The sequence below is a fragment of the Oryctolagus cuniculus genome, chromosome 1, assembly GCF_964237555.1.
Source record: "Oryctolagus cuniculus chromosome 1, mOryCun1.1, whole genome shotgun sequence".
NCBI lineage: Eukaryota > Metazoa > Chordata > Mammalia > Lagomorpha > Leporidae > Oryctolagus > Oryctolagus cuniculus.
Genome location: NC_091432.1, coordinates 33,178,527 through 33,199,322, shown reverse-complemented (window position 1 = coordinate 33,199,322; position 20,796 = coordinate 33,178,527). Strand labels below are relative to the sequence as shown.

The window sequence follows — 20,796 nt, the reverse complement described above, 5'->3', positions numbered from 1 at the left end:
TGACATACATCTTTTTTTATCTGCTTCTTGTACAGCTGAAGAAAAGCAGCATATTTGGATAGAAGCTCAGAAATATGCTGATGAGATGTCAGTTCAGTATCTTGACAGTTTCGCTGTGGGGGCCTCAGCAGTCCCAATTAATGCACCTGATTGGAATTACCAAAAGGGGCATTCAGGTTCACAGCTATGAGACTATATGGTCTCATGCCTACTGGCAGGGATAAGGAAATATATTATGAAAACCTGTAAACTATGAAAAGATGAAAGAAGTAGCACAGGGTCCAGATGAGAATCCAGCTATCATACAGGGACAATTAGTAGAAGCAATAAAAAAAAAAAAAAACAAAAATGCCAATAGAGATCCTGAATCTCCAGGAGAGCAGATTTATCTTGGTACTCATTTCACTGCACAATCAGCAGCAGATATTAGAAAAAAGCTTCAAAAACCTGCCATGGAATCCTAAATCCCCATGAACAGTATGGGAAAAGTATAGCATTTTATTTTTTTTAAAGATTTTATTTATTTTATTTGAGAGGTAGAGTTACAGACAGTGAGAGACAGACAGAAGGTCTTCCTTCCATTAGTTCACTCTCCAAATGGCCGCAACAGCTGGAACTGTGCCGATCCGAAGCCAGGAGTTTCTTCTGGGTCTCCCACATGGGTGCAGGGGCCCAAGGACTTGGACCATCTCCTACTGCTTTCCCAGACCACAGCAGTGAGCTGAATTGGAAGTGGAGCAACCAGGACTAGAACTGACGCCCAACTGGGATGCCAGCACTGCAAGTGGAGGATTAACCTACTGCACCATGGCACCGGCCCCAAAAGTAGCATTTTAAGTGTTTAGTAATAATATAGACAGGTTGAAGAGGAAAAAATGCTCCAACATGGGAAGCAGCCCATATAGCAGATTCATAGAATGGCAAAGTAATACTCAGTGGCCTCAGATTCAGCGCATAAGGCATTTTGGTCTGGCTAAAAAGCACATGAGAGTTTCAGGTATGGAAATCCAGGACACTAGTGCAAACAGCGTCTCTCCATGAAGGACCTCTGTGGTCCAGGCCCCACTGGAAAGAAGTGGTCATCAAAGAAGGATGTATACTTCTCTCAAGGGAGGAAAGGACTTCCACTTTGTTCATGGTCTTCTCTGAAGACTGATGGGGTTTGTGGATTCAAGAGGCTTCCACAGTCTAGGTATCTCATGTCAAGAGCCTTGAGTGATCAATGACATCATACATAAGAATGTTAATTGTTAAATTAACAACAGGAGTCACTGTGTATTAAGTTCCCATGCAGGATTTCTATCCTCAAAGAGTTGTATTATTAGAGTTAATAGTAAAGCTTGCTCTCAATTTTGTTTTCTTTTAGTGTGCTAAATGGAGGATATTCTAATCTCTCATTAAGTTTTAGCTATGTCTAAGTGTCCAATACCATTGCTTGGGAGAGACTTGTTATCATTCTTACGTGCTTCCTTAAGTTAATTAAGTTTCTCAAACATGGACTCTTTTCTTTTCCAGAGAAACCTTTTATTTAAGGAATATAAACTTCATGCATTTCATAAGTACAACTTTGGGAATATATGATTCTTCCCACCATGCCCACCCTCCTACTCACATTCCTACCCCTCTTCTTCCTCTCTCTCCTTTTCCCAGTCTTATTTTATACTAAGATCTATTTTCAATTAACTTTATACACAGTAGATTAATTCTACAGTAACAGTTCATCAACTTGTATGAAAAAAAGAAAAATATTTTTAAATAAAGAAAAAAAAACTTTTCAACAGTTGAGATAAGGGCTGTTCAAAGTCATTGCATCTCGAAGTTAATTTTACTTTTTTTGAGAAATTTAATTAACTTAGAAGAAGCACCCAAGAATGATATATCATTTATGATCACTTAGACCTAACTATAGCTTATGAGACATTAGAATATCCTCCACTTAATATATTAAAAGAAAGTAATTCTTTGGGAACAAGTTTTTTGTTTTTGTTTTTGTTTTTATTTATTTATTTTTTATTTTTTGACAGGCAGAGTGGACAGTGAGAGAGAGAGACAGAGAGAAAGGTCTTCCTTTTGCCGTTGGTTCACCCTCCAATGGCCGCAGCGACCGGCGCGCTGCGGCCGGCGCACCGCGCTGACCCGATGGCAGGAGCCAGGATGTGGGGAGCAACCCGGACTGGACTGAGTTACTGGAATTAAGACTTATTCTATGCATCTGCTCTCCCACAATATGGCGCTGGGAGAGGAGAAAACAGCTTCTACACAGCTGCCTCTTGCCAACTTGAGTGATGACCTCCAGGAGCTGATCCTGCTCCTGATTGGAGGAGAGCAGCGTACTCGGCGTGTGGGCAGCCGAGTTAGGATTGGCGGAGGAGGACTATAAAGGAGGAGAGAGACGGCATGCACCAGGAACATCTAAGGGGAACATCTGAAGGAACACCTGTGCAGCCCCCGAGAGAGCCGGCCGGCGGTGTGCCGCTCCCCTGCGAAAGTGGGGAAAGTGGCCAGGGGGAACCGCCCTTCCACGGAGGTGGAAGGGACAGTAGCCAACCCAGGAAGAACCAGCAGCAAACCCGGGGAGGGCCGAGCAGACGAAAGAACAGCGCAGGGTCCTGTGTCGTTCCTCCACGAAGAGGGGGAGCGACACCAGGAGCCAGGTGCTTTTCCTGGTCTCCCACGCGGGTGCAGGGCCCAAGCACCTGGGCCATCCTCCACTGCACTCCCTGGCCACAGCAGAGAGCTGGCCTGGAAGAGGGGCAACCGGGACAGAATCCGGCGCCCCGACCGGGACTAGAACCCGGTGTGCCGGCGCCGCTAGGTGGAGGATTAGCCTAGTGAGCCGCGGCACCGGCCCTGTTTTTTTTTTTTTTTTTTTTTTTTTTTTTTCCACAGACAGAGTAGACAGTAAGAGAGAGAAACAGAGAGAAAGGTCTTCCTTTTGCCGTTGGTTCACCCTCCAATGGCCGCCGCGGCTGGCGCGCTGCGGCCGGTGCACTGTGCTGATCCGAAGCCAGGAGCCAGGTGCTTCTCCCGGTCTCCCATGGGGTGCAGGGCCCAAGCACTTGGGCCATCCTCCACTGCCTTCCTGGGCCACAGCAGAGAGCTGGCCTGGAAGAGGGGCCCCTGACCAGGACCAGAATCCGATATGCCGACGCCGCTAGGCGGAGGATTAGCCCACTGAGCCGCGGCGCCAGCCAGGGAACAAGTTTTATCATTAATTAAAGCACCTAAGTAAATAAGCAATGGAGTTGGACACTTTAGCATAGCTAAAACTTTGAGACTTAAGTATACGTTCCACTTAATACATTAAAATGGAATAATCTTTGAAAACAAGTTTTATTCTAACTCTCATACAACAATTCTTTGAAGGCGGAAGTCCTGCATAGGAAGTTAGTGCCCAGTGACTCCTGTCAAACATGGACTTTGATTCCATGTCAGTCTCCCTGTAATATTCCTACCTTGCCTGTTTTACAGTCAAATGTAAAGTATAGAATTGTTCAAGGCCTCAGGGCTATAAAGCAGACAGCTGTTCCAATGAACCTTATAGTGTTAAACCCTTTCCTAAAGGATGTTTTCTGCTGCATCCCATTAAACCCAGAATCTAGCAAAAGGAGGAGAGATACAGAGTTTCCACAACAAAAGCCCAGTTTTCTAAACAAAAGGTAGATTACCTGGGATATATGGATGACCCCAGGAAACCATGCTCTTTCATTCAAGAGAAAGGAACTATTCTATGTATAGTATCACGATAGACAAAAAAGCTGTTAAGGACATTTCTGGGGATGGCAGGATTCTGTAGAATATGAATTCCAGAATTTGGGTTAGTAGCCAAACATCTATATGAAGCTTTAAAAGGTCCTGACACAGACATTTAACAGCATTAGGAATCCCTAACCTGAGTAAGCCATTCACTTTGTTTATAGCACAGAATCAGGGGGTTGCTCTAGGAGTACTGACTCAGAAATTGGGTCCACTTCCACAATCAGTGGCCTATTTTTCTAAACAGCCAGATTCAGCGGCTACAGGATGGTCTGCATTCTTAAAGGTTGTTGCTACTACAGCTCTCTTGGAGGAACCACCAAGCTGAATTTGGGTCAGCCACTTGAAGTTCAAACTCCACACCATGTGCAAGGGGTAATGGAAATCAAAGGACATCAATGGCTAACAGGAGGAATCTACTGTTAGACTCACCTGAGATAACTCTTAAAGTGCAAAGTCCTCAATCAGCGACTCTGTTGCCACCTGAGTGTACTGAAGAGTTAACTCACTAATGTGTAGAAACTATAGAACAAGTGTATTCAAGTAGACCTGACCTACGAGATGAGCCTCTAGAGAATCCAGATGTTGAATGGTTTACTGATGACAGTAGCTACATGAAGGAAGGAATTAGAAAGGCAGGTTATGCTACAGTGGATCTTACCCAAGTAACAGAAGCTCAAGCACTGCCAAGTAATACTTCAGCTCAAAAGGCTGACTTAATTGTATTAGCTAGAGCCTTGCAATTAGGAAAGGCCAGCAAGTTAATATCTATGCAGATTCCAAATATGCTTTCCTTGTGTTACATGTGCATGCACCAAAATGGAGAGAAAGAGGTTTACTGATTGCAAAGAATTCCTCTGTTAAATATGGAAAAGGAGATATTAGCTCTACTTCAGGCAGTACCGGAACCTTCAGAACTGGCTGTCATTCACTCTAAAGGACATCAGAAGGAAGACAACTATGTTATCAGGGGAAATGTGCCTGCAGATAAGGCAGCAAAAAGAGCTGCTGCACAGGAAGCTCTGGAAATGGCTCTAATACCTCAGCCTGTAGTAATGACTGAGGAGCCTCACGATATTGAGTCTGAGATCAAATGGGCCCAACAACAAGGTTATACTAAAGATGCTAGTGGATGGTGGACTTTAGATCATAAGGTTATGCTCCCAATGGCCTCTCAATGGAAAATTATTAAAGAAATACATGACACTACCCATCTGGGAAGAGGAGCTTTAATGCAAATAGTCTCTCTAGTGTTTGGAGGGAAAGGACTAAGTGCTGTCACAAGAGAAGTAACTCGTCCTTGACCACTGTGTTTACAAAATAACCCTGGTGGTCATGTAAAGCCACCTCCTTTGCTGACTCTTGTGCAAAGGAGTGAAACATGCTCAGGTGAAGACTGGCAGATTGACTTTACCAATATGCCTCCAATGAATAATTACAAATATCTTCTAGTTTTTATTGATACTTTCACAGGATGAATAGAAGCTCTTCCAACTTGAACAGAAAAGGCACAACCTAACTTGAGTCATGAAGACACAGAAAACCTAAATAGACCAAAGCCAAGACTGAAACCAAACCAGTGATAAAGACCTTCCTGGGACCAGCACTGTGCATAGCCATAAGTGTGCCGGTTTGAGTCCTGGCTCTCACTTCCGGTCCAGCTCTCTGCTATGGCCTGGGAAAGCAGTGAAAGATGGCTCAAGTCCTTGGACCCTTGCACCCATGTGGGAGACCCAGAGGAAGCTCCTGGCTCCTGGCTTTGAATTGGCGCAGCTCTAACTGTTGTGGCCATATGGGGAGTTAACCATCAGATGGAAGACTCTCTCCCTCTCTTTCTCTCTGCCTCTGACTCTCTGAAACTCTGCCTTTTAAATAAATAAATCAATCAAAAAAAAAAAGAGAGAGAGACTCTCCTAACAAAGAAAATCCCAGGACTGGACGGCTTCACTGCTGAATTCTACCAAAACATTCAAGCAAGAACTAACTCCAATTCTTCTCAAGCTATTCAAAACAACTAAAAGGGAGGGAATCACTCCAAACTCCTTCCATGAAGCTTGCATCACCTTAATTCCTAAGCCAGAAAAAAATACAACAGAAAAAGAGAATTACAGACCAACATCTCTGATGAACATAAATGCAAAAAAAAAAAAAAAAAAAAAAAACTTCAACAAAACATTAGCTATTCGAATCAATACATCAGAAAGATCATTCCTCCAGACCAGGTGAGATTTATCCCTGGTATACAGGGATGGTTCAACATTTGCAAATCAATAAATGTGATAGATCACATTAACAAACTGAACAACAAAAACCACATGATTATCTCAATAGATGCAGAGAAAGCATTTGATAAAATCTAACACCCTTTCATGATGAAAACCTTAAGCAAACTGGGTATAGAAAGAACATTCCTCAACACAATCAAGGCAACTTATGACAAACCCATGGCCAGCATCCTATCAAATAGGGAAAAGCTGGAAGCATTCCCACTAAGATTTGGAAACAGACAAGGATGCCCACTCTTACCACTGCTATTTAATATAGTCCTAGAAGTTTTAGCCAGAGCCATTAGGTAAGAAAAAAATCAAAGGGATACAAATTGGAAAGAAGGAAGTCAAAACTTTACCTATTTACAGATGACATGATTCTATATATAGGAGATTCAAAAGATTCCACTGAGAGACTACTGGAACTCATAAAAAATTTGATGAAATGAGGCCGGCGCCGCAGCTCACTAGGCTAATCCTCCGCCTAGCGGCGCTGGCACACCGGGTTCTAGTCCCGGTTGGGGTGCCGGATTCTGTCCCGGTTGCCCCTCTTCCAGGCCAGCTCTCTGCTGTGGCCAGGGAGTGCAGTGGAGGATGGCCCAGGTGCTTGGGCCCTGCACCCCATGGGAGACCAGGAAAAGCACCTGGCTCCTGGCTCCTGCCATCGGATCAGCGCGGTGCGCCGGCCGCAGCCCGCCGGCCGCTGCAGCCATTGGAGGGTGAACCAATGGCAAAAGGAAGACCTTTCTCTCTGTCTCTCTCTCTCACTGTCCACTCTGCTTGTCAAAAAAAAATTTTTTTTTTGATGAAATGGCAGGATATAAAATCAACACAGAAAAATCAATAGCTTTTGCATACACAGACAATGTCATGGCTAAAGAAGACTTTTAAGATCAGCCCCATTCACAGTAGCTCAAAAAGAATTAAATACCTTGGAATAAATTTAACCAAGAACGTCAAAGATCCCTATGATGAATATTACAATACACTAAAGAAAGAAATAGAAGATGACATTTAAAAAATAGAAAAAATCTTTCATGTTCATAAATGGGAAGAATCAACATCATGAAAACGTCCATACTACCAAAAGTAATTTACAGATTCAATCCGATCCCAACCAAAATACCCACAACATTCTTGGAAAATCTAGAAAAAAATGCTAAAATTCATATGGAAACACAAGAGACCCCAAGTAGTTAGCTAAAGCAATTTTATACAATGAAAACAAAGTGTGAGGCATCACAATACCTGATTTCAATATATATAACAGGGCAATTATAATCAAAACAGCCCAGTACCAGCACAAAAAGAGACTTGTAGACCAATGGAACAGAATAGAAACTCCAGAAATCAGTCTACACATCTACAACCAACTTATCTTTGACTAAGGAGCTGAAATTAATCCCTGGAACAAGGACAGTCTCTTCAAGCAATGGTGCTGGAAAACTGGTTCTCCACATGCAGAATATGAAGCAAGAACCTACCTTACACCTTATACAAAAATCCACTCAAAATGGATCAAAGACCTACATCTACAATGCAATACCATCAAATTAGAGAATACTGGGGAAACCCTGCAAGACAATGGCATAGGCAAAGAGTTCTTAGAAAAGACCCCACTGGCACAGGAAATAAAAGCCAAAATTGACATGTGGGATTACACCAAGCTGAGAACCTTCTGTACTGCAAAAGAAACACTCAGAAAATGAAGAGGCAACTGACAAAATGGGACAAAATATTTGAAAATTATGCAACTGATAAAGGATTAATAACCAGAATATATAAAGAGATCAAGAAACTTAACAACAAAACAAACAACCCAGTTAAGAAATGGGCAAAGGTCTTAAACAGGCATTTTTAAAGAGAGGAAATTCAGATGACAAACAGACACTTGAGAAAATGCTCAGGATCAAGGAAATGCAAATCAAAACCAAGGGTGAGTTTTCACCTCACTCCAATTAAGAATGGCTCTCCTACAGAAATCAACAAATGACAAACAGTGATGAGGATGTGGGGAAAAAGGTATGCTGGTCCACTGTTGGTGGAAATGTAAACCTGTGCAGGGACTGTGGAAGACAGTATGGAGATATCTCAGAAATCTAAATATAGACAGACATTCCACTCATGAGAATTTGTACAAACCAAAAGAAATCAGCATATGAAAGTTATCTGTACCCCCATGTTCACTGCAGCAAAATTCACAATAGTTAAGATATGGAATTAACCCAGATGTCCATCAGCTGTTGATTTCCACACTATGGAGTAATACTCAGCTGTGTAAAAAAAAAAAATGCAATTCTGTGTTTTGCAACAAGATGGATGCAACTTGAAACCATTATGCTTAGTGAAATAAGCCAGTCCCAAAGAGACAGATATCATATGCTTTCTATGATCTGAGCTAACAGACAACCTGGAATATAATGTATTTGAGTGAAACAGACATTTTCAGAATTGATTATTGTTTACAGCCCTTGTCTCCTTTGTTGAGGAACAGTGTGTATTTTTTTCTTCAAACTCTTTGTTAAACCTTTACTTAGTGTAAACTATATGATCATGAACTAAACTGAAAATAGTTCTTGGTAAAAATTAAGAGCGGGAATATGAGGAGGAGGAAGTGTTGGAACATGGGCAAGAGGGAGGGTAGGGGAGGAAGTGTCACTATGTTCCTAAATTTGTATACATGAAATACATGAAACTTGTATAATTTAAATAAAATTTTTAAAAAATGTTAGTGGGGCCTACTGTGGTTCCATTTGCACTAAATGTGTCCACTACAGGATTAAGCATGCTTTTTTTTTTTTTTTAAGATTTATTTACTTATTTGAAAGAGTTACAAAGAAAGAGAAGAAGAAAGAGAGAAAGATTTTCTCCACTGGTTCACTCCCCAAATGGCCACAATGGCCAAAACTAGGAGCCTGGAACTCCATCTAGGTCTCTACCATCAGTACAGGGGCCCAAGTACCTGAAATATTGTTTGCTGCTTTTCCAGGCACTTTAGCAGGGAACTGAATCAAAACTAGAACAGCCGGGACATGAATCAGCACACACAAGGAATGCCAGCACCATAGGCAACAGCTTAACTCACAGTACCACAACGCCGGCCCTAAGCATGCTTTCTTAATTGAGGAGCAGAAAATCATTGTGAAAGTGTTGAAGACACAAGCATAGAGTCAAAAAGTTAAATTAAAAAATGAAGGGTTTTTCAATAAGAAAGGAAAAGGGGGGGAATGATTCCCTTGCTAACCCTAAAGAAAACATTTTTCAAATCAGAAATATAAACAGATGAAAATATAATGTTTGAAATATAATAAAACAGAATACAAAGTGTTAAATATTCACAATGACTTAAGTTGACCTAAAGTTGTTTCACTTACAAAAGATAACATTATAAGCTAATTTTACAAGAGTTTATAATGCTTTTTTGATGACTAATTTTTAGGTATCAAGTTGATTACAAAAAGGAACACTTAGAAACCTGGAAAAAACATTATTTTGGGTGTGTCTTTGAGTGCTTCCAAAAGAGATTAGCAGATGAGTCTTTGACTAGGTGGGAGGACTTAGCCTTGATGTGAGTGGGCAATAACATCTGGCTGAAGATACAGAAAGAATAAATAAAGATAAACTGGTCTCACACTGAGAGGTGGGTGTTCTCCTGTCTCTGACATCAGAATTCTAGCCTTGTTTGCCTTTGGACTCCCAGACTTATAACAGCAGCCCCCTTACCAGTACTCAAGCTTTCAGTCTCAAACTAATAGTTACATCGTTGGCTTTCCTGGTTCTGAGGTCATTAGCCTTGAACTGAGTCACAATTCCAGCCTACAGACCACATGTCATGGGATTTCTCAGCTGCCATAATTGCATGAACAATTCCCCTAAAAAAATCCTCTTTGATTTATCTATATGCACACAGCCTTTTGATTGATTCCTCTATAGAATCCTGAATAATACATGTTTTTAAAGCAGAATTTTTTCTTAAACGGATTTTTGTTACAGTAATAAGTAGCCTTACATAGGGTGAACACTATACCATTTAGACTTTATTATAGTAACATTTCAACATTTTTATTTTTAAACAACATATGTAGGGTGGGTATTGAAGTACAGGTTAAGCAACAACTTGAAATGCTGATATCCCAAATAAAGTACTTTTGCTTCCAATCCAGCTTCTTGCTAATGTACCTGGGAGGTAATTAATGATGGACCAAGTACCTAGGTTCCTGCCACCCATGTGGGAAACCTAGATGGAGGTTCCTGGTTCCTGGCTTCAGCCTGCCCCAGCCCAGCTGTTATTGGCATCTGGGAAATGAATCAGCAAATGGACCAGCTCTCTTTCCCCGCCCCCCCTCCCCCTCTCTCTGTGGCTCTGCTTTTCAAATAAATAAATTAAATTTTAAAAAAATTGGGTGCCAGCACTGTGGCACAGTAGGCTAAGCCTCTGCCTGTGGCACTGGCTTCATATGGGTACCAGTTTGAGTCCCAGCTGCTCCACTTCCAATCCAGCTCTCTGCTAATGTGCCTGGGAAAGCACTGGGGGATGGTCCAAGTCTTTGGACCTCTGCACCCACTTGGGAGACCCAGAGGAAGTACCTGGCTCCTGGCTTCAGATCAGCTCAGCTCCAGCCATTGCGGCCATTTGGGGAGTGAACCAGAGTATGGAAGACCTTTCTTTCTGTTTCCATCTCTCTCTGTAACTCTGCCTTTCAAGTAAATAAATAAAATCCTTTAAAAAAAAAGTATGTGTATGTGTAAGTGGCCCCTCTACTTTTATTTTTATTTATTTTCACTTTATTTGAAAGAGAGACAGAGAGAGATCTTCCACCCACTGGCTCACTTCCCAAATGCCCACATTTGCCCAGGCTAGGCCAGATCAAACCTATGAGCCAGAAACTCAAAATAGGTCTACCATGTAGTTTTCAGGGATCCAAGTACATGAGCCATCATCTGTTGCAATACAGTATATACATTAGCAAAAAGCTAGATCCAAAACTGACTTGAACGAGGCACTTAATATATATATATATAGAACCCGGGGTGCTGGCGCCACAGGCAGAGGATTAGCCAAGTGAGCCACGGCGCCGGCTGACGAGGCACTTAATATTTCAATGTTTTTCAGAATAAGGTTAGTGTATGTATGTATGTATGTATGTATATATGTGTGTGTATGTATATACATATATACATATATATGAAATATTAAGATTCCCAGCTACACCTCTTTCAATCCAGCTCGCTGCTATTGCCTGGGAAAGCAGCACAAGATGGCCCAAGTCCTTGGGCCTCTGCACCCATGTGGGAGACCTGGAAGAAGGTTTTGGCTCCTAGCTTCAGATCAGCATTGCTCCAACTGGGGAGTGAACCAGCGGATGGTAGACCTCTCTCTCTGCCTCTCCTCTCTCTGTGTAACTCTGACTCTCAAATAAATAAATCTTGAAAAAAAAAAAATAAAAATGCTGTTTCAGATTTCTCTCACTTAAAACCTATCCTCAGCTTACAACTGGTTGTTTTCCTCTCCCTTATAGCATGTTTTTAAGAAGAATCAACTACTACTGATTCTTATTTCTACCTCTTCTGTTCTGCCTTCATAGTCATATGTAAGTGCTAGTGCACTTAGCTCTATATCGTTACTGCAATAATTTTATAAATTACTTTCTCCTCTTCAGAGTCTTACCAACTCCAATCTATCCTATACATAATTAACAAGATGCTCCTTGAATGTGACACTACAATCTCAGAAATAAAATGCTTTTTATGGGGATTTGTACAATATACATCATTTGCTGAAACCATCTTTATGATGTTATACTAAATATCTTGTTTTCAAAAATTTCAGAGTTAGCACTATTAAAATTAAGCATAGCTGTTTTTTTTGCCCCTTAATCATGTGCTTATTTTATTATTTAATCATTTCGTAGATATCTACCTTATAACCAAAAAAAGAAAACAAAACAAGAACAAAAAACAAGCCACGTAATTTTCCCAAGGGCAGCTCCTTTTCAGCAAACCATGGTGTTTCTCTATAGAGCTATCTAGTACTCCCTGAAATGCAATAAATAACTAGTACACTTATCAAATATTTAACACTCTGAATATCTCTTTAATTTTTTGTTTAGTTTTCAAATTTTTATTTCCTATTCCCTAATCATTGACTTAGTCTTTCTTTTTTTTCTCTTATTTCATTATTTAGACTATGTGTGTGTTTTATTTCTAAACAAGAGATTACCTTGTCAGTTCTTTTTTTTTTTTTCTTTAAAAAATAGGCTAGGAAAAACATCAAGTTATCATATTTAAAAAAGCATTTTGGGGCTGGCGCTATGGCGTAGTGAGTAAACCACTGCCTGCAGTGTCTGCATCCCACATGGGTGCCGGTTCGAGTCCCGGCTGCTCCACTTCCAATCCAGTTCTCTGCTATGTCCTGGGAAAGCAGAAGATGGCCCAAGTCTTTGGGCCCCTGCACCCACATGGGAGCCCCGAAAGAATATCCTGACTCCTGGCTTCGGATTGGCACAGCTCCAGCTGTTGTAGCCAACTGGGGAGTGAACCAGTGGATGGACGACCTCTCTCTTTCTCTCTCTCTCTGCCTCTACTTCTGTGTAACTCTGACTTTCAAATAAATAATAAATAAACCTTTTTTTAAAGAAAAAAAAGCATTTTAAAAAGGACCTTACTGTTGGGAATGGGTGGCACTGCAAGTCACGCAACTCTGACATCCCAAATCAAAGTGTTGATTCAAGTCCTGGCTGCTCTGCTTCCAATATAGCTTCCTGCTAATGTGCTTGGGAATGCATCAGAGGATGGCCCAAGTATTTGGGCCCCTCCCACCCACCTGAGAGACCAAGATGGAGTTCCTGGTGCCTGGCTTTGGCATAACCCAGTCCTGGCTGTTGAGACCCTTTGAGGAATGAACAGGGAATGGAAGAACTCTTCCTCTGTCTTTCCCTATCTCTCAATTGCTCTGCCTTTCAAAGAAGTAAATAAATACATCTTTAAAAAAGGAGCTTACCCTTCTCATACGCAATTCTTCTAATGCTTCCAGGAAGCTTGTTTTGAAATCTAGCAGTTGAATAGAAAACAATGTCTCTGACGAACTCTGAAGAGGAAAGACAGATGATGACTCAGTGTTGAGATCATTCTCCATGTTAACATTTATTTCCTATAATATAAAAAAATTCAATTAAAATCATTTATCTACATTTTGCAAGTAGTTACCATAACAATATAACTTGTATCCCATAATCCACCAGGTTCAGCACTATTTAAACAGTTTAAACAGTTGTTATATAGTTACTCCCACACTAGCCTTGATATAAAAGACATTAGCCAGTGGACTGATTCTGTTTCTCTATGACTGAGTCTTCTTCTAATACCTGAGTATCCTGGGGGATTAAATTTTCTGCCCCTAAGTATAAGTCTCCTGAAAGGTAGGTTCTTATGTTGCAGACAAGGAATGACCCTTCACAAGCTACTTCATTCCAAGGCTGAGAAACACATTCTGCTTCTTAAACTTTGCACTGAAAAAATGCAGCAAGAATGATTTTGTTATCAAGTATATAGTATTCAGGCAAGAGGAAGGCACAGTTAATTCATCAGAGCTTGTTTTTCAGAGGATGTTCCAACTGGGGAGCCGTGAATTGGTTCTTGGGAAACATCAACAAAATTGACAAGCTAGACTGATCAGGGGACACAAGATTCAGATCATGAAAATTAAGGATGAATGGGGGCATATTAGTACCAACTTTCCAGAAATAAAAAGGGACAACAAAAGAATGTTATGACGACTTGTGTTCCATGTAACATAGATAAAATATGCAAATTCCTTGAAACAAACCACCAAAACTGACTCAAGACGAAATACAAAATTGGAAATGAACTTGTTAAGAGTAAAGAAATTAGGGGTCAGCGCTGTAGCACAGCGGCTTAACACCCTGGCCTAAACTGCCGGCATCCCTTATGGGTGCTCGTTCTAATCCCAGCTGCGCCTCTTCCGATCCAGCTCTCTGCTATGGCCTGGGAAAGCAGAAGATGGCCCAAGTCCTTGGGCCCCTGCACCCATGTGGGAGACCCATAAGAAGCTCCTGGCTTCAGACTGGCGCAATTCCGGCTATTGCGGCCAATTGGGGAGTGAACCTTTGGATGGAAGACCTCTCTCTCTCTCTCTCTCTCTCTCTCTCTCTCTCTCTTTCTGCCTCTCCTCTATCTGTGTAACTCTGAACTTTCAAATAAATAAATCTAAAAAAAAGAGTAAAGAAATTGAATAATTATACAATTTCTCCACAAAAAAAGCCTAGGACCACATGTCCCCACTGGTGAATTTTATCAAACATTTAAAGAAGCACTAGCACCAATCCTTCATAAAATTTTTCAAAAAAAAAAAAAACAGTAGAAAATAGAACATTTCCTAATTCATAAAATGAAATAATATTATCCTCATATCAAAGCTGAATATCTGACAAGAAAATAAAACCAAAACCCAATATCCCTTATAAATATGGACACAAAAACTCTCATCAAAATGTGACCAAATCCACAAACATATTTTAAAAATTATACATCATGACTAAGTAGGGTTTACCCCAGGAATGCAACTTGGCTTAATATATTAAAATCAGGGGAGATTCAAGATGGCTGAATAGGGAGAAGTTACACTATCTTTAACCACAGATACCAGAAAACTAGAAGAAGCACCATGTTCCCAGAGGACTGACTGAGGGAAAAAAATTTTTTTATTAAGATTTATTTTATTTGAAAGACAGAGTTACAGAGAGAGATAGAGACAGAGAGAAAGGTCTTCCATAAGCTGGTTCACTCCCCAGATGGCTGCAATGGCCGGAGCTGCGCTGATCAGAAGCCAGGAGCCAGGAGCTTCTTCCCGGTCTCCCATGCAGGTGCAGGGGCCCAACGACCTGGTCCATCTTCTACTGCTATCCCAGGCCATAGCAGAGAGCTGGATGAGAAGAGGAGCAGCCGGGACTTCAACTGGTGCCCATATGGGATACCAGCGCCTCAGGCCAGGGCTTTAACCTGCACCAGCCCCATGACTGAGGGAAACTTTCAGTGGAGAAAGAGAGATTTTGTGGAGCAGGGAGGACAGAAAACAAGACACACCGCTGCCTGCCGTAGATGTGCAGGCATATTAATCCTGCATATTAATGCTGGCACCTGGCTAGAAAATGCCCTCTTCTCAGGCAAAGTGAGAGGAGGCGCTCACAGCCTATGATACTAGCAGCTCTGACTGAGGAAGAATTCCTCAGTTCTCACTGGCTTTGAATCCAGCCTGGGAAACTGACGGGGGCTGAGCAACTACTTCACTCCATGAAGGGTAACCACATTGCTCCTCTCCCCTCCCTACACCAAAGCACCAGTCTCAAATTCCTGCAGTGGAGCTGCACCCATCTCTGTACTGACTTGGTGAACAGCAAGTAGCTGTCACCAGGGACAGGGCAGCTGGCATGAAAGAGAGCAGATCCCCTGAACCCTGTGACTGAGGGTTCTGTGCACAGGCCATGGACCTGAGAGGGACATGGCTTGTGGCTGGTTCCCGTACACCCATACAGTCGGTGGAAACTGGGAATTCCTGGTGTTCTGAGGACAGAGCTTACTAAGGTCTCAGCGGATACACCACAGAGTGGGTCAATATTCTGTATGGTATGTGTACCTGAGGGGTTGGGTGTATAAGCACCATGAGCTTACTCTAGATCATAAACCAGCTGGTTCACCTTAGCACAGAGAAGGGCTGGAATTGTGAACACACTAGCCAGCTCCAACATCCCCTCCCTCTAGTGACAGGGGTGCTACACCTTGCCCAACTTGGATGTCACTTTGGACTCTTCCCATCTACAGTGGTCCAAATTCCCTGGTGCCACCTAGAACACACCCCTGGAACTCCAGCACAAGTCTCAGGCATTCCAACAACTCAGAAAGACACATTTCTTAAAAAAAAAAAAAGAAAAAAAAAAAAAAAAAGGTCTGAGCTGGCACTGTGGTAAAGCTGTGGTGCCAGGTAATGCCTCTGGCACCAGCATCCCACATGGGCACTCGTTTGAGTCCCAGCTGCTCCACTTCCAATCCAGCTCCCTGCTGATCGCCTGGGAAAGCAATTGTAAAATGGCATAAGTGCTTGGACCCCTGGACTCATGTGGGAGACCTCAAAGAAACTCCTGGATCCTGGCTTTGGATTGGCCCAGCTCTGGCCGTTGCAGCCATCTGGGCAGTGAACCAGCGGATGGATGATTCATTCATTCCCTCCCTCCCTCCTTCTCTTTCTCTCTTCCTAACTCTGCCTTTCAAATAAATAAATCTTTTAATAAAAAGAAAAAAACTATACCCCAGAGGAGATAACAACAAATGATCCCCCAGATGCATAAAAACCAACATAGAAACATAAGAAACATGAATAAGGAAATCAATATGATGTCCCAGAAGAAATACAATAATATATTAATATTGGACTACGGGGGCCAGTGCTGTGGCGCAGCAGGTTAACCCTGGCCTAAAGCGCTGGCATCCCATATAGGCGCCAGTTCAAGTCCCGGCTGCTCCACTTCCTATCCAGCTTTCTGCTATGGCCTGGGAAAGCAGTGGAGGATGGCCCAAGTCCTTGGGCCCCTGCACCCACATGGGAGACCCAGAGGGAGCTCCTGGCTCTTTGCTTCAGCTCTGCGCAGCTCGGGTTGTTGCAGTCAATTGGGGAGTGAACCAGTGGACGGAGGACTTTTCTCTCTCTTTCTCTGTCTCTCCTTCCCTCTGTGTGTGTAACTCTGACTTTCAAATAAATAAATAAAACTTTAAAAAAAATATTGGACTATGAAGAAGGGGAAACAGATGAAATGCCTGGAAAAGAATGATTCTAAGTTTATTCAAGAACAAAGAGAAACAGTTACATAAAAAAGGAAATCTGGACATGAACTGGATGAGAAATTCTGCAAAGTGTTATGTTGATGAAAAATCAGAAATATTAGAAATGAAGTCTTCAATGAGTCAAACAAAAAAATATAGTCAAAATCCTTAACAACGTGAGGAAGCAAATATAAGAATATTTAATCTAGAAGACGGGTCTTTTGAAATAGAAGAAGAAAAAATTAGAAATACTGAAAACAGTGTTCAAGATCTATGAGATACCCTCAAATGGCAAAATATATGAGAACTTAGAAGTTTTTTTTTAAAGATTTATTTTATTTATTTGAAAGACAGAGTTACAGAGAGAGCGGCAGGGACAGAGAGAGTGATTTCTTCCATCCGCTGGTTCACTCCCCAGATGGCCACAATGGCCAGAGCTGAGCCAATCCGAAGGCAGGAGCCAGGAGCCAGGAGCTTCTTCCAGGTCTTCCGCATGGGCGCAGAGGCCTCAGGACTCAGGCCATTTTCTGCTTTCCCAGGCCATAGCAGAGAGCTGGATTGGAAGAGGAGCAGCCAGGATTGGAACTGGCACCCATGTGGGATGTCAGCCTTTCAGGTGGCCCCAAACTTAGAAGTTCTTGAAGGAATGGGGAAAAAAGAATGTGTTAGAAAGCCCACTCAGTGAAATAACAGGAAATTTCCCCAATTTGGAGAAAGATGTGGGCACCCAAATATGGGACACACAGAACCCCAAATAGGCAAGATCATAAAAGGTCCTCACTGTCACATATTATAGTGAAACTTTCAAAAGCAGAACATAAAGAGACCATCCTATATATTCAAGAGAGAATGGCCAGATCACCTTTAAAGGATCTCCCATAAGACTAACAACAGATTTTTCAACAGAAACCTACAGAACAGGAGAATGGAGAGTTATAGTGTACGTTCTAAAAGAAAAAAATGCCAACCCAGAATACTCGACACAGTGAAGCTCTCATTTATAAATGAACATGAAATAAAGACCTTCTAAGACAAGCAAAAATTGAAAGAATTTGTCACCACATGGCCAGTCGTACAAATAATACACACAAAAATAGAGAAAGACATTCAGCAAGAATGTGAAGACAGAAAACTTCCTATTAACAGAACAAAGAGATTCAAAACAAATATTCATGGAAAAAGAGCAGCACCAAGTCCTTACTTATCAATAATAACCTTGAATGCAAATGGACTAAATTCTCCAGTTAAAAAACATAGACTGGGGCCAGCGGCACTGTGGTATAGTAGGCTAACCTCTGCCCGTGGTGCCGGCATCCCATAGAGGTGCTGGTTTGTGTCCCAGCTGTTCCTCTTCTGATTCAGCTCTATGCTAATAACCTGGGAAAGCAGCTGAAGAAGGCCCATGTACCTGGGCCCCTGCACCCACGTGGGAGACCTGGTTGAAGGTTCTGGCTCCTGGCTTCGGATGGGCCCAGCTCCTGCCATTTTGGCCATTGTGGCCATTTGGAAAGTGAACCAGTGGATGGAAGACCTCTTTTTGCCTCCTGCTCTCTCTAACTCTGCTTCTCAAATAAATAAATCTTTAAAAAAAAATACAGACTGGCAGGATTAAAACACTACCTACAAGAAACATACTGCTCCAGTAAAGATGTACAGAGACTGAAAGAATGGAAAAAGATATTCCATGCCAAATGGAAATAAAAAAAATGAGTAGTTGTAGCTATTCTCATATCATACAAAATAGACTTTAAGACGAAAGTCAAAAAAGAGACAAAGAAGGTTATTATGTAATGACTAAGATTAAATCAAGAAGATACAACTACAATAAATATATCTGCACCCAATTCAAGGGCACTCAGTTTTATAAAACAAGTGTTAATGGATCTAAAGGGAGACATAAACACCAATACAATAATGGGGGGCTTCAACACTCCACTTTCATCAATGGACAGATTAGACAAAAATCAATATAGAAAAAAAACAGAACTAATCTACACTATAGACCAAATAGACCTAACAGATACCTATTAAAATATTTCATCCCACAGATACCTGCAGAATACATATTTTTTTTCATAGTGAATGGAACATTCTCTAAGAAAGACCATATACTACATCATAAAACAAGTCTCAACAAATTCCAAAGAACTGAAATCATAAATCATATCATGTATCTTTTCTTTTTTTTTTTTTTTAATTTTGACAGGCAGAGTGGACAGTGAGAGAGAGAGACAGAGAGAAAGGTCTTCCTTTGCCATTGGTTCACCCTCCAATGGCCACTGTGGCCGGCATGCTGCAGCCGGCGCACCACGCTGATCCAAAGCCGGGAGCCAGGTGCTTTTCCTGGTCTCCCACGCGGGTGCAGGGCCCAAGCACTTGGGCCATCCTCCACTGCACTCCCGGGCCACAGCAGAGAGCTGGCCTGGAAGATGGGCAACCAGCACAGAATCCAGTGCCCCAACAGGGACTAGAACCCACTGTGCCGGCGCCGCAAGGCAGAGGATTAGCCTATTGAGCTGCGGCGCCGGCCATCATGTATCTTTTCTGACCACAGTGGAATGAAGCTGGAAATTAACAACAAAAGAAAACACTAGAAAATATACAAACACATGGAGACCGAACAATATGCTACTGAATTAACAGTGGTCATGGAAGAAATCCAAAGGGAAATCAAAAAATTCCATGAAATGAATGATAATGAAAATACAATATATCAAAACTTATGAGATATAGCAAAAGTACTGTTAAGAATAAAGTTTATAGCAATAAGTGCCTATATCAAAAAATTGGAAAGGTATCAAATAAATGATGTAACAATGCATCTCAAGGACTTAAAAAAAAAAAAAAACCTAAACCCAAAAATACTAGGAGGAAAGAAATAATAAAAATTAGAGACAAAAATAAACAAAATAGAAATCAAACTATACAAAAGATCAGTGAAATGAAGAGCTGGTTTTTCATTATTGCTGTTGTTGTTTAAAGACTTATTTATTGATCTGAAAGTCAACAAAGAGGGAAGGAAAGACAGAGACAGAGATCTTTCATCTGCTGGTTCACTCCCCAAATGGTGGCAACAGCAGGAGCTGGACTGATCTGAAGCCAGGAACTTCTTCCGGGCAGGGGCCCAGGAACTTGGTTCATTTCCCACTGCTTTCTCAGGCACATTAGCAGGGAGCTGGATCAGAACTGATGCCCAAACAGGACGTTGGCATTGCAGACAGCAGCTTTACCTCTGCATGACAATGCAGGCCACAAAAAGCTGTTTTTTTGAAAAAATACATGAAACTTATGAACCACTGGCCCAACTAACACCAAAATAACCAAATCAGAGATGAAAAAGGAGATGCTATAATTGATACCACAGGAACACAAAGAATAACTAGGAATGATTACAAATAGTTATATGCCAACAAATTGTAAAATCTAGAAGAAATGGATAGCTTTCTGGACACATAAAATTTATCAAAATTGAGGCATACAGACATAGAAAACCTTAATAAACTAATAACCAAGACTGAGATTCAATCTGTAATAAAGAGCCTCCCTATTTATTTATTTATTGACACAGTGTCTTGGCTTTACATGCCTGAAATACTCTCATGGGCTTTTCAGCCGGATCCGAATGCCTTACGGGCTGATTCTGAGGCCAGAGTGCTGTTTAGGACATCTGCCATTCTACGAGTCTGCCGTGTATCCCACTTCCCATGTTGGATCGTTCTCTCCTTTTTAATTCTATCAGTTAGTATTAGCAGACACTAGTCTTGTTTATGTGATCTCTTTGACACTTAATCCTATCATTATGATCAATTATGAACTGAAACTGATCACTTTTGACTAGTGAGATGGCATTGGTACATGCCACCTTTTTTTTTTTTTTTTTAATGAACATAAATTTCCAAAGTACAGCTTATGGATTACAATAGCTTCCCCCCCCCATAAT

At 41.5% G+C, this 20,796-nt stretch overlaps 1 protein-coding gene across 8 annotated transcripts in view; it reads right to left on the bottom strand.

Annotated features, from left to right (window-relative positions):
* Window positions 1-20,796, bottom strand: part of CCDC73 (coiled-coil domain containing 73) — a 153,404-nt gene that overhangs the window by 102,347 nt on the left and 30,261 nt on the right. For 6 of the 8 annotated variants that reach the window (XM_070071699.1, XM_051825535.2, XM_070071711.1 and 3 more), the window contains exon 2: window positions 13,024-13,173. In XM_070071699.1, the coding sequence (XP_069927800.1) occupies window positions 13,024-13,158 (135 nt within the window). In that variant the 5' untranslated portion in view covers window positions 13,159-13,173. The remainder of the gene's footprint in view (window positions 1-13,023; window positions 13,174-20,796) is intronic. The other 2 variants (XM_051825570.2, XM_051825573.2) reach the window with 1 other exon arrangement.